General features: G+C 36.3%; 1 protein-coding gene across 3 annotated transcripts in view; it reads left to right on the forward strand.

Moving 5' to 3' along the window:
• The window catches only part of LAMA2 (laminin subunit alpha 2), a 614,868-nt gene that overhangs the window by 229,231 nt on the left and 371,516 nt on the right, over positions 1-14,121 (forward strand). For all 3 annotated transcript variants that reach the window (XM_047859508.1, XM_047859510.1, XM_047859509.1), the window contains exon 5: positions 12,794-12,973. In XM_047859508.1, the coding sequence (XP_047715464.1) occupies positions 12,794-12,973 (180 nt within the window). The remainder of the gene's footprint in view (positions 1-12,793; positions 12,974-14,121) is intronic.

Genomic DNA, 14,121 nt, shown 5'->3' on the forward strand with positions numbered 1-14,121 from the left:
GCATCAACAGCCCCCTCCCAATGCTGCTTTTATATAAATGGGATAAAAATCAAATTAATGTATTTTTACAGTGTTTCATTTATATATTTACAACACACACACACACACAAACACACACACGCACACAATTGCTCTCTGGAGCTCTTGAGTCAGAGAATAAGAATGGAAGAGATACTGAATTCTGAATTTCTTTTTCAAGCACTCATCTAGGTTTTGTTCCAATCTAATGACACAGGATCTGGCGCAGTATTTAGACTTCCTGCTCCAAGATTTTATTTTAATTTTAAACAAGTGTTCCCACACGAGGACGGAGAACAAAACAGGAAAATGTTGCTTAAGTTTTCCTTTGTGCTCTTATTATATCTTTCAAGTGTACTGATTGTTCTGTCCTACCAATGTGGGTCACTTGTACTCTTGGTGGCTTTTTTTCTGTCTGGGACTTTGTTCTAACAGCTCTCCACGGTAAGGAAAAGCATGTTAGTTTCACAGATATTTATGTTTGGTATTAGCATATTCTTTTCCCCTCCTTTCTATAATTTAAGATTTTAGTACTTCCTACTTAGATTTTTCTGTAAGCTGTAAATTAATTCTTTTGCACACCAGTGAATGCTTAATCCTTAAGTACTAAATGTGTCATAACCCATTTCATTACTGTGATGTTAGTAAGACCTTGGAGGTTGTTAGTTCTTTTCTGGATAACTGATGCTTTAGACTTCAACTCTTAGACATGTTCTGGTTCTGAGCTATGCATCTGTTTACCAGGAGGACCACTACTGATGAGGATCAATGCCAGGAAGTGTGAATCAGGTCTGAGATTGTTCTTGGCTTAGTGATCCTTTCTCCTTTACTCAACTTCACCCCTGCCCCTTCTGGGGAGGCCGGCCTCCATCTGTTCTAGTGGTGGGTCCTGAGTGGTACCCTGGAGCATAGTAAGCAATCTCCCTCACAAAGTTTAAAGTGGATAAAACCAGTAGGATAAATCTGACTCAAATTAATGAAGAAAAGCCAAGAGCTGGGGACATCAAACAATATAGATAATTCCAGAGGAGCAAGAGCAGGGTAATAAAGAGAAAGTGGAATTAAAATACTAGGGTCAGTCATGGATAGGATTGAAATGCAAGGAGGGCAAATGAAAGAATGGAGGGAAGGTGCATGGGAAAGGTTCTCCTCCCAGAGGCGAGCTTCTTGTTGCTAGAAGTCTGCAAATAGTGCCTTGATGACTGACTTTTATTTGTTCAACAAGCACTTGTACAACTTCTAGCCTGTGAGGTAGTGTGGTGTCGGGCTGAGGAGCTCAACCAACGAAGTCAGAACTGGAACAAATCTTACCTATATGAACCTAGCCATATCGTTAAAATGCCAATATATGTTTTCTCTTGTTAAAAAAGGACATAACAGGGGTGCCTGGGTGGCTCAGTCAGTTAAGTGACCAGCGCTTGATTTTGGCTCAGGTCATGATCTCATAGTTTGTGGGATTGAGACCTACTTCAGGCTCTAGGCTGATAGCCCGGAGCCTGCTTGAGATTTTCTCTCTCCCTCCCTGCCCCTCCCCCACTGTGTTCTATCTCTCTCTCTCTCTCTCTCTCTCTCTCAATCTCAAATTAAATAAACTTAAAAAAGGACATAATAACAACACCAACCTCAAAGGATTGTCGAAAGCTTTAAATAAGTTAATACTCTATGAATTAGTATACACACATCACATGCACGAAGGTCTGGTATCCAGTAAGTACACAATAGTAACTATTGTTTTTATGTTGCAAAGAAATTTCTGAACTAGCTGTGAAGTTGGAATAGATGACTAACAAAACTATTCTCTCAGTCTGTCTCTGGTGGAGGCACACCCAAAACAAAATTTGGCACAAAGCAAATGTTAGAGGAGAGTGAGAGAACTTTCCTTCTGGTGACTTTCCTTCATGGCCTGTGCTGAAGCAACTCCTCTCAGATTCTTTCCTGGCTATGAATTTCAGAAGATGTCTGGATCCCTATATAGTCTTAGCTTGACAGCACAAAGATTTAGTAATGGCATGTGCATTTGATAAAATTTAAATGAGAAGCTCCCAAAAGAGATCAAGAAAACCTATTTTGACAACTCTTCTTTTTTCCATGCAAATATTATGTACTTTAGCTGGAAAAGGAAAAACACAAGTAATAAGGAATTTTTAACTTGGAGTACTCTTTCAAAATCCTTATTTGAGGGGTTTCTGGGTGACTCAATCGGTTAAGTGACCAACTTCGGCTCAGGTCATAATCTTGCTTTCATGGGTTCGAGTCCCACATCAGGCTCTGTGCTAACAGCTCAGAACCTGGAGCCTGCTTCGGATTCTGCTCCTCTCTCTCTGACCCTTCCCTGCTCACTCTCTGTCTCTCTCTCAAAAATAAATAAAAACATTAAAAAAATTAAAAATCATTATTTGAAAATAATCATAAATTTTAAAATAGAGGTACAATGAGCATCCGCCTGTCAAGATTCTTTTAGAGCACACATAAAAGGGTAGGGGGAATTATATTTGCACTTGGTAATAGTTTTCTCTTTTTGAAAATTTGAGGGATTTAGTTGTCATTGTTCCTTGTATACATCATGACCAGTGGGAATGATACTGAGATCTTCCATTCAGTTATGATGGATTATGGTTAACCCATCTGGGCATATTTCAGATGGAACTAACTTAAGCTTCTCTTGAACAAGTGGATTAGAAGTAAATGTTTTGCTGGTTTGGTTTGAGTTGTAGAAAGCAAGAAGACCACCAGAAGCTTTTGGAAAAAAGGACCATACCAGTTTTGAAATTTTGAGAAAATTGAAACTCCTAAACCATCTGAGATTTTGCTTCTATTTTTGATTTTTCTAAAAAATGTTGTCCTTTTGTGTATTGAGTAGTTCCACATGAGAGTGCTACCACACAAAATGTGCTGTTGGTAGAAAAAAGAAGTAACTGATATAAAATGAGAGAGAGATAGACAAGACAGGTGTTCTTTGACCAGTAGAGAAGCTATGCCAACCTTTGGAGTGCAATATTTTAACTAATTTAACTAGGAGAGAAGAAAAGTAAAAACATGACAAATACTCTTTGAAGAGAACTGGTTTTAGTATTATGCTACAATTTATTAATGACTACTATTTTAACAGTGAAGAATCTGTTTAAATAGTTCATGGAAGGTAAAGGTTTCATCCAGAAATGACAAATGCAAGAATTATAATTATGAAAAAAAAGAAAAAAGGAAGAAGGAGAAAGAGAAGGAGAAAAACAAGAGAAAAGCAATTTAAATTTCAGGGGCAGTTGGAACCAAGTAAGTGTCAAAAGCAAAATATTGTCTTACAGGATAATGGAAGATCCATTAAGACTAGGCTTAAGGATAGAATAGTCAATGATACAGTCATATTTAAATGGTTCATTAAGACAATGTTTCCCGGTATTGAAATGTGTTAGTTAAGGAAGTTAAAGTCACACACAGCCCTTGACATTTTATATATTAAAATATTACTTTTCATGTAGCTCAGTAGTCACGAACCATGGAAGAGTAGTTTTGGTTAGGCTTGTAAACTTCTAATGATGGTGGGATATTTATTAAGGACCTTCCAAACTAAGTCAGTGCATTGTACTATGTATGAAAAAAATCTTTCTAGTTCTGTTAAGTAAGAATGTTGAGGCATCTGAAGGGAAGTACACCTTTCTACACATATACTCCATTATTTTTCTCTTCAGCAGTGTCTCAGCTTAAGTATTTTTTATTGTTGTTGATTTATCTAAATATTAGGGCTACAGAGATACTCCTATGTCTTTTTAGGAACTTGTTGCAGTTCTAGTGAGATTTATTCAATTATGGTAAGCGAAATTCATGCTAAAATTCTTGATGTACATCCAATAATTGGATTTAAAAATACAGGTAAAATATGTACAAAATCAATTTAATTTTAATTTAATTTAATATAATTTATTGTCAAAGTGGTTTCTATACAACACCCAGTACTCATCCCAACAAGTGCCCTCCTCAATGCCCATCACCCACTTTCCCCTCTCCTCTAGCCCCATCAACCCTCAGTTTGTTCTCAGTATCTAAGCATCTCTTATGGTTTGCCTCCCTTCCTCTCTGTAACTTTTTTTTTCCCCTTCACCTTCCCCATGGTCTTCTGTTAAGTTTCTCCAGATGCACTTATGAGTGAAAACATATGGTATCTGTCTTTCTCTGACTGATTTATTTCACTTAGCATAATACCCTCCAGTTCCATCCGTGTTGCTGCAAATGGCCACATTTCATTCTCTCTCATTGCCAAGTAGTATTCCATTGTATATATAAACCACATCTTCTTTATCCATTTGTCAGTTGATGGACATTTAGGCTCTTTCCATCATTTGGCTATTGTTGAAAGTGCTGCTATAAACATTGGAGTGCATATGCCCTTACGCATCACCACTGCTATATCCCTTGGGTAAATTCCTACCAGTGCTATTGCTGGGTCATAGGGTGATTCTATTTTTAATTTTACAAAATCAATTTTAAAATGACATACATAATACATGATTTGTAAATGAGGAAAGGGTTAGCTGGTTGGAGGTTCTATCATAGTCTCTAATATTTGAGCACAGATATTGATTTATTCTTTCAGTAAATAATTATTGAGAATCTACTATGTACTACTCACTATGTTAAGCCCTGGGACTATATTGGAAATAAGACAAAGTTCCCATTCTCATTGAACTTATAGTCTATTAACAGAGACAACACAAGCAAGTAAACAGGCTGTGATAATAGGGGAGAGTCACGGGAGCTCAGAGAATTCACAAGAGGAGCTCCTAGACAGGACACAGAGGTGTTCATGGTAGAAAGAATTGGCATCAACGCTGAGAGATGAATGATACATAAAGTATATCTGTACAAACGGGGAGCAGTGGGGAGACAGACAAAGTGTTTGGAAAAGGAGCCCAGAGATGAGATAGACCACAGCACAAAATAAGAAGTGAAAAATGACTCAGTGATTTGGAATATAGTAAGTAGCCAATAAATATTTTTGAGTGAATGATTGGCTAAATGAATGAATGAGAAATATTGAAGTGTGAAGAGGTGGACCAGAGATAAAGCTTTGTAAGCATGTGTTTTAAGCCTTCATAGTACTTCATTTCCTGGATGCACAAATGAGCAATGATTGATTTAACAAAAATAATCATTAAAATGCCAGCTATTAGTTGGAACAAATAACAAAATATGGGGAAAAGGAAACTGGAATGAGGACTTCAATAAACTGTGTTTGATATAACTAGAAAAAATGGAGTGAAAAAAGGTTAAATTCATAGTATCGCATTTCCTCATTAAGGCCCTAAAGATTCTTGATAGGAAAATCTCCAGTATGAAATGTTTAGATATTTTATTAACTGGTGTTATAAATGATATATTATGTCACATTATTCTTTGTTTGGTGTATTTTTATTACCCAGGCCTTAATTTTCATATATTCATAAATGTTCACATTTTTAAGTCTTTAAAAATAATGCATTGATTTGAAAGGGTTTAACAAATTGCAATAAAAATTTTGATAAAAGTTTTGATAAGGTAAGGAAGGTTATTTCTTAATAACTATTCAGTTACATCTAACAAAACTAAACAATCCATAAAGATGATTATATATTTTAGCAAAAAAAACACTTCTTCTAGAAATAAGGCACTATGTCACTGTCAATTAACCTTATTGATCTTGCAAGTCCATAGAGTTTAAGGAATCTGTTCTATAATTTTAATATAATTTATTGTTTTTTATGAACTGTTTTGTAAATAATAGTACTTCAAATTTATGGGTTGGACACTGAGATAGCCAGAATACAATTTGCATAAAAAACTAACCAGGGACGTCTGGATGGTTCAGTTGGTTAAGCGTCCGACTTCAGCTCAGGCCATGTTCTCATGGCGTGTCAGTTCAAGCCCCATGTTGGGCTCTGTGCTGACAGCTCAGAGCCTGGAGCCTGCTTCGGATTTTGTGTCACCCTCTCGCTCTGCCCCTCCCCCTCTTGTGCTCTACCTCTCTCTCTCTCAAGAATAAATACACATTTTTAAAAAAATTAAAAAAGAAAAGAAAAGAAAAATCTAAACAATGGCAAAGGTCCACTTTGCTCTGCTGACAACATACAGTTGAGTAGATCTTAAGTTCACATACATGTCTCATGACTCAGAAAACATATTTATTAGTTCTTCCCAGCTGAGAATAGCCTGTTAAGTGAAACCTTGGTATAAAAGAGAATAAAGTTAACTAATGTTTAACCAATAAAAATAAATGCAGTAGACTTTGATTTAAGAAAATCATGAATCAAAGCTGTAATTTCCTAATTTTCTCAAAATCAACTTAACTCAAAATGCTTGGGTAGACCATGATACAGGGGATTACTGACTTTAATTTCATTTTGTGGAAATATTTGCACACTCAAAGATTTACTCATCTAATATTAAGAAAATTTCATTAATTTATTAAATTGCTTTTGAGGTAGAAAGCTAGTTGAATTTGTTAAATACTTAGGATTTACTTAAGTAGCATTTATTCAGAAATTAATATTTAACACTTAAGTTTTGCTAGATGCTGTCCTACATGCTGGGGATTATTTCAGTTAAGTAAACAGATAAAAATTCCTGAACTCTTGGGATTTATGATCCAGAGAGGGGAGAGAAATAATCATTATGGTAAATAAGCAAATCATATTCATGTTATGGTAGAAGAAAACTACTATGGACAACATTGAAGCAGGTAGCAAGAAGAATAAATGCCAGGATGAAATTTGCACTGTAATTAGAGAGTCACCGAGAAGACCTCATCTAAGCAAGGTTGGAAAGAGATGAGAAAGTGAGCATTGCAGTATCTGGGAAGAGAACGTTCCAGGCAAGGGAACCCCAAGTACGGAGTTCCAAAGGCCAAATCCTATCTGGCATGTTCTAGCAAAGATGGCAGTCTAGCTGGAGTATTGTGAGTAGAGAAAGAGCAGGAAAGGAGTTCTTGAAGTTACTGTTTTCTTTGTCAGTGTTTTGAGGTGCAAATGGCATTGGGATCATTTGAGTTCATTGTAAAGATTTTGGCTTTTATTGATGGTGAAATAGAAAGGCATTGGAAGGTTTTAAGGAAAATAATGACAGGAGTGGAGCTATGTTTTCAAAGGAATTTTTAGAGAGCTCCCTGAAACAGATGCAGAGCTCAAGAGAATATGCAAGATAGTTGTTGAAGCGCCAAGCGTAGAGGAGAGACTAAGAACTTTTGCTCCCATTCAGGAAATGACAACTTGGGTGCAGCCTGCTCACGATGAATATGATTATGGCACGGCGCTTGTGCTGGGAATGGGCCTCTTTTGCTGTGGCTCACCCTCTTTTGGATAGTTGCTGGCCACTTTTCACTTCTTGCATATAATCTGTTGAAGAGGACTCTGCAGAAATTCCTGAAGATCATCTGGCCAACAGAAGTAAAGAAATCATGGACTAACATGCAGCATAGTGAGAGTAGGCTTTGGTGTACAGTATTTAAATTTTTTTAAACGTTTATTTACTTTTGAGAGAGAGAGAGAGAGAGAGAGAGAGAGAGAGAGAGAGAGAGAGCGCATGAGCAGGGAAGGGGCAGAGAGAGAGGGAGACACAGAATCCGAAGCAGGCTCCAGGCTCCTATCTGTCAGCACAGAGCCCAACGGGAGTCGGACGCTCAACCGACCAAGCCACCCAGGCACCCCTGGTGTACAGTATTTTAAATCATTAATATTAAACTTGCGATTTTTGTTTTCAGAAGATACAAAGAATAAGTTAATGGACACATTTACTAAAAACTTGAAACAACCATAACAAACAAATAAACAAATAGCTGCTATGGTTGCAAATACATTCTAGAGTGGTGAGAGTGGTAGGAGCGAGCACTGCTGGGAAGTTCCTGTGGTGCCTGAGGGGGAGTCTACACCAAGAGGGCTTTAGGGGAGGTGGTGAGAAGTGCTTGGGTGCTGGATAGATTTTGAGGGTAAAGCTAAGAAGATTGTAGACAAATTGGATGCCGGAACACAGAAAACAACAGCAGTCAAGCGGGACTCCCAAGTTGTTGGTCCTGGGTAGCTGAAAAGCTGAAATTATTTAGTGAAGTTGGGAAGATTGAGGAATGAAGAGCAGGAGCTCAGTGTGAGATATAAGGTTGAGATACCTATTTGGGAGCCACATCAGTATATCCAGAAGGCAGTTGGATTCTGCATCCTGACCTTCAGAGGAGAGGTTAGGCCTGAAGATACAGGTGTGGGAGACATCAGTATAGATGGTATGTATGTACATATGCACGTATGCATTTTTTGCCACGGGATGTGTTTTACTTTCATTAATCATACATATAATTATACATATATTATATAGAATTATTATATAATCCTATAATTAGAGATGGCATTTAAATTGGTGAACTTTGATGGGATCATCACATGAATAAGTGTGGATAGAAGAGCGGTGGCCAAAGACTGGGCACTGTACTACTCCAATATTAGAAAGTCGGGGAGAAGAGAAGGTAGGAAATGGTGAGGGAGATTGAGAAAGGTAGTGGGAGAAGTAGGAAGAAGACCAGGACAGTGTGGTGTCCAAAACATGGGAATCATCAGTTGTTTTAAAAGTTGCAAATGGATCAAGTATGGTGAGGACTGACGAGTGATCATTTGGGGGTTTCTATTGACCACCTGGAGCCAGAACCAGAGCCTTTGCTCTGTGCCAGAAACACAGTGACAAATTATTGCTATATCCCCTTTTCCTAAGCTTCCCACAGCTTACCCCCTTCCTCCAAATATATGCCTTTTTTTTTTCCTCACAGGACAAAATAAAAGTGATTAGGCTCATTTTTCAAAGTTATTGAAATCTTATTCTCCCTCTCTAAATTATTATATTAAGCATGATTGGATTTAAGAGGTTCCCCTGAGTCTCAGCCACCCATTTATATACAGATTCTTTGACCACAGCTATAGATAGCTAATCTCATCCAGCACCTATGGATTTTATTGTTCTATCTCCTGGGATCACCTCACTCTCAAGTTGTTGTACTTATTTCATTGGCACACTTAAAGACTAGTAATAAAAATGGGATTTTAAGGGCACCTGGGTGGCACAGTTGGTCGAGTTTCCAACTCTTGATTTTGGCTCAGGTCATGATCCCAAGGTCATAGGATCAAGCCCTACATTGGGCTGTGTGTTGAGTGTGGAGCTTGCTTAAGATTCTCTCTCTCACCATTTGCCCCCTCTCTCCTGCTTGCCCTCTCTCTCTCTCTCTCTCTCTCTCTCAAATAAAAAATATGAAATAAAATGGGATTTTAAAATATATGAAGAGATTGCTACTCATTTCAAAGTTTCTGATAATTATTAATCATCTTTAATGATAATTCTCCCACCTATCCATTCAGTCAATAAACTTGTATCATTGGGTAACACATTAGGATTGTAGTTCTTCCAGAAATCTAAAACAACTGTAGTAATATAAATAGAAAAACATAATAATAAGGGACAAGTATCCATACTAGAATTGATTAATTTCTGCAAAAAACTATTTTTAAGTTATATTCTAATCATAAAGGCAAAAACAGTATCAAAGCACAGAGGTCTTATCCATCTGCAAAGGAGATGTGATTTAAAGAGTATGCTTACACTAATAAGAACAGAATTAATTTAGATGGGTAGAGTATAATATTGATTTAGACATTTGGTCATAAACAAAGATATTTCCCATGGTTTTTTAAAAATTTTTATTTATCTGTGCAAACTAATTTCAAAGAAGAGTATAATTTTAAAATCTAGAAAGCCGGCTGTTAATCAGGCTGATATTTTCAGTTGGAATGAATTCCTCTGACAGCATGAACATACACTCTCCAACATGTCTGTAATGGAAATCATTTCAGAAGATACCAGACTGCCACAGGCTTCCCACGGCCTCGCAGCAAGACAGCGGTGGTCTTAAGGACTGACACTTTTCATCTTTTTGAAGATAGACACCCTCCAGTTGTCGCCCCACAGGAGATCAGGAAGTATGCTAAGCTTTCCAGTGGACTTGGAATTACACAGCAAAGTGCCAGTGGAAATATCCTATCTAATATTATGATTTATTTTGAAGGAGAGTGGGAAAAAAATGATAGAAAGAAGCTGCACACAACATGGCCAAACAGCTGGCTGGTTTTATGTCCCAGAAACAGCTTGGGACTAACTATACTCACAAGATCTCTTGGCAGAGTGGCTTGATGAAAATACCGAAGCTGTGAGGAGAAATGTTCTTTTGCCGAATCCTTTATGTTGCTATCATATGGTTTATTAACCTAAATGAGAGCATGTGCACCATTTTTTAAAGTTCCTGTATGTTTAAATGAGGAACTGACTGATTCCATATACAGTACAAATATGGTTCCCATAGCATTAACACCAAATAAAATTTAATAATTTTAATCCTGGACATGTGGTGATTTTCTCTTTTATTTCAAGGAGCACTTTTAGAAGCAATAAAAAGAGTTTGATAAGATACAAATTTAAGCATGAATTCAAGGGCACTGGTGATTTTTTGGATGCCAAAATCTCTAAGGGTAACTAATTTTCATTGCTTCATGTGTCTATTCATTCTTTACACTCAATTGATAACATTCATAAGTCACACAGACAACTTAATTTTAAACGTATTGCTGGCTCACCTGCTAGGTGCCAGAACTGTGGAATATACAAGACCTACTTAAATCTTTTAGAACTTCATACATTAGAAGGAGAGTATTCAGTATTTTGAGATTCAGTGTTTTGGAAGATTTTGCATTCTATCAGCCTCAAATGTGTTGATTAAGTGAATTTATTCTCTACTAAGTATCGAAGGTAGACTCAAATAGCTAGGACATTTCATATTTTTCTCATGAGCCATTTTGAATTTATTCTTTGTGGCATCAGAATTAGTTTCTCATCCAGAGTTTGCTATATTTATTTTTCTAGTGATTCGGTAGTTTATTGGCAGTCAGTTTGTAAAAGCTCTCGGGGATTATCTAAATGCAGGATGTTAGAAATGGAAACATATCATTGCCTCCCCTGTCAAAAAACATAATTAACGCACATGATTTATCATCTTGCAAAAGTGGATGAAAATTCCTGTGGGTGACCCCAAGTCACAGTTTCCCAGTGTATGTACAGACTGTTGTGTTCTGGGACAACCCTCAGACCAGCACAGACTCTTCTCACATCCCAGTCTTCTTAGCCTCCTGTGTGTGTGTGTATGTGTGCGTGCATGTGTGTGTGTGTGTGTGTGTGTGTGTGTATGTTTTCTGTCCAAAACCTATGAGTCAATTTCAAGTTTCTTGAATAATTTCTATTTGATTTATTGTATAGGGAATAATGATGCATTTACAAAGTACAGAAAACGTGAAGTACTGTACTTGAGTATATTGAGAGTTTCTTCATTTCTTTGTATGGTGCACATAATTCATTATATAGATGTAGAACTTATTTAACCAGTCGTACATTATTGATGGTAATTAGATTGTTTGCAGTGTTTTGCTATTACAATAAAATGCCATATACATATATATAATATATGTAGGATATTTTCCCATAAGTGGAATTTCTAGGTCAAAACTCTAGGCTATTGTAGTGTTGATAGTTATTCCTGAATTCACCTTCATAGTGGTTTGTGCCATTTACACTCACACCTGTAAGTGTTTGAGAATGCCTGTATCTCTTTAGTCTTGCCATCAGAGAGTATTAAACGTATTTTTAGGTTTCAACAACATGAAAAAATGGGAAAAGTTTTTGTTGTGTTTTAAATTAGCTGCTGTTATGAGTGAAGTTCATTGACTTATCGAAAGCTTAACAGTCAGTAATATTTCCTTTTCTTGGAATAGTCCCTTACATCTTTTGGGTTTTTGTGTTAGTTGTTGATCTTTCTTTCTTGCTGATTTACAGAAGCTCTTCAGATATTAGGGAAATCATTTTTTTTTATCTGTAATAGGAGTACTTTTGGTTTTGTTAGTTTTCCCTCATTACAATTCTCTATCCCGAGATCCCTGTGAGAGAATGTGGGCTTTGTGCACCTTTAGAAGGTATTCTTTGCTAATTTCTCCAATTTTTATATTATTAGATTTTGTTTTTTCTGGTGTCAATTGTGCTAATTGTTTTCCTAAAAAATTTACTGTTCCATCCAGGTTTTAATGTATTTTCATAGAGTGTATTTTTCATAGACTATGTTAAATCTTTGGTAATTTTTTCTCTGTCTGATCTATCAGTTTCTAAAAAAAATTAAAAAACAATCTATTGAAATCTCTCACTGTGACTGTAGATTTGTCTAGTTTCCTTGTAATGTGTCGATTTTCACTGTATATATTTTAAGGCTGTATAATTAGATAGTTTCAATTTTAGAATTACTTTAAGTTCCTGATGGGTTCCTGTTTTATCCGATATTTTGTAACTTTTTTTTAAATCAAGTTTTCTGGTTTCCTACTATATACCAGATTCTGAAATAATTTTAGCACATAATAAGTTTCAGAAAAAAATGATCGACTTAAGATTTTATGGAAATCCTAGGAAAATCAAGTAGATGCCATGCCTTGGAACAAAAGAAAATGGGGAATCACAGTATATAGAGAACACTTAAAATATAAACAAATGAATTGCTTATACAAGTATTAAAAGGTCCGTAAACTTCCTCAATTACTTTACTAGATTCCAGGGAGTAAATATGAACCTGTGTCTGCCTAATTGAGAGAAGTGAAGCTTAATTTTATTCTTCCGAGAAAAATCAGAAAAATCCAGATATTTTTTTTTTGGTAACTTTCCTTGTTAAATCATTTCCTATATTGTGTAGATACACATCTCTTTGATCAATGGGAGACCAAGTGCCGATGACCCTTCTCCTGAACTGCTGGAATTCACCTCCGCTCGCTATATTCGCCTGAGATTTCAGAGAATCCGCACCCTGAATGCCGACTTGATGATGTTTGCTCACAAAGACCCAAGAGAAATTGACCCGATTGTCACACGAAGAGTAAGTTATGAGGAATCATATTGCAGCCTGTAAATGATATTTTTTTACTTTTAATCAATTAATTTTTAAATAATTTAACAAGATATCTTTAATATTGATTTGTAGGAGTGGTTTGTTGCTAGACTAAAATTCAGCATAACCATCCTTGGTTCAAATCCAAACTCTGTCACTTATTAGATATGTAACATTTATCAAACTCTTAACATTTTTAACCTTTCATTTCCTCATTTGTAAAATGGAGATTATAATACCTAGTTCGTAATCTTATTTTCGAAGACTAAATTAGTTTTGTCACTTTAGGTATCTGATCTACTATTATAATTGGCCCTGGGGAACTATTGTAGGAAGTGCAGTGGCTTTGAAACATTTTTGGCCACAACCCACACTAAGAATTAAGTTTTATATCACAACTCAGTCCATACACATGCACATGCACATACACATTACAATATATCTGACACTTTAATGTGAATAGAATTAGCTGGTGGTATTATGGAAATGCAGATTCTGATTCAGTAGGTCTAGGGCAGAGTTGAGAAAGAATAATTCTAGCAAGTTCTTAGGTGATGTGAGTGTTGCTGTTCTGTGGACCATTTTGCCCATTCAAATAATTTAACTTTATGTTTCATTGAGTCACAAGCTATAGTTTAAAAAAAACACTACTGTAGGGGAAAACAGATTGTTTACACTGTTTTATTTTCTTTTATAAATAGAACATCAGAAAAAAAACAACAACAACAGAAATGACGGCATCCCTTTTAATAGCTCTTTGAAAACAGGAACTCACAGAAAGGCTGTTTTCCAGTGTTAAGCTGGAATGTGTGGATTATGACATACATGATCAGTCCAGATCCTATGAGTAATAATTGTGTTTCCTCCTACCTACTTCTCACCACATTCACTGGTTTATGTCGCACTCCTTATAGGCGGCTACACAACTAGGACATTATTACCAATTCAGCTCTAAGTCCATAAAGAAAATCCATGCTAACAGAATATCTACTATATGACTGGAGGTGAAGGTGGAAATAGGATTGTAGAGGGAAAGTAAGATGGTAAGACACAGCACTTAGTTCTAGAATGATGCACTTAGTTCTAAAAGGCCTGACTATTGCCACAAGTTACAAATTGCTGAACCAGCACACTAA

This window comes from Prionailurus viverrinus, chromosome B2 (genome assembly GCF_022837055.1).
Source record: "Prionailurus viverrinus isolate Anna chromosome B2, UM_Priviv_1.0, whole genome shotgun sequence".
NCBI lineage: Eukaryota > Metazoa > Chordata > Mammalia > Carnivora > Felidae > Prionailurus > Prionailurus viverrinus.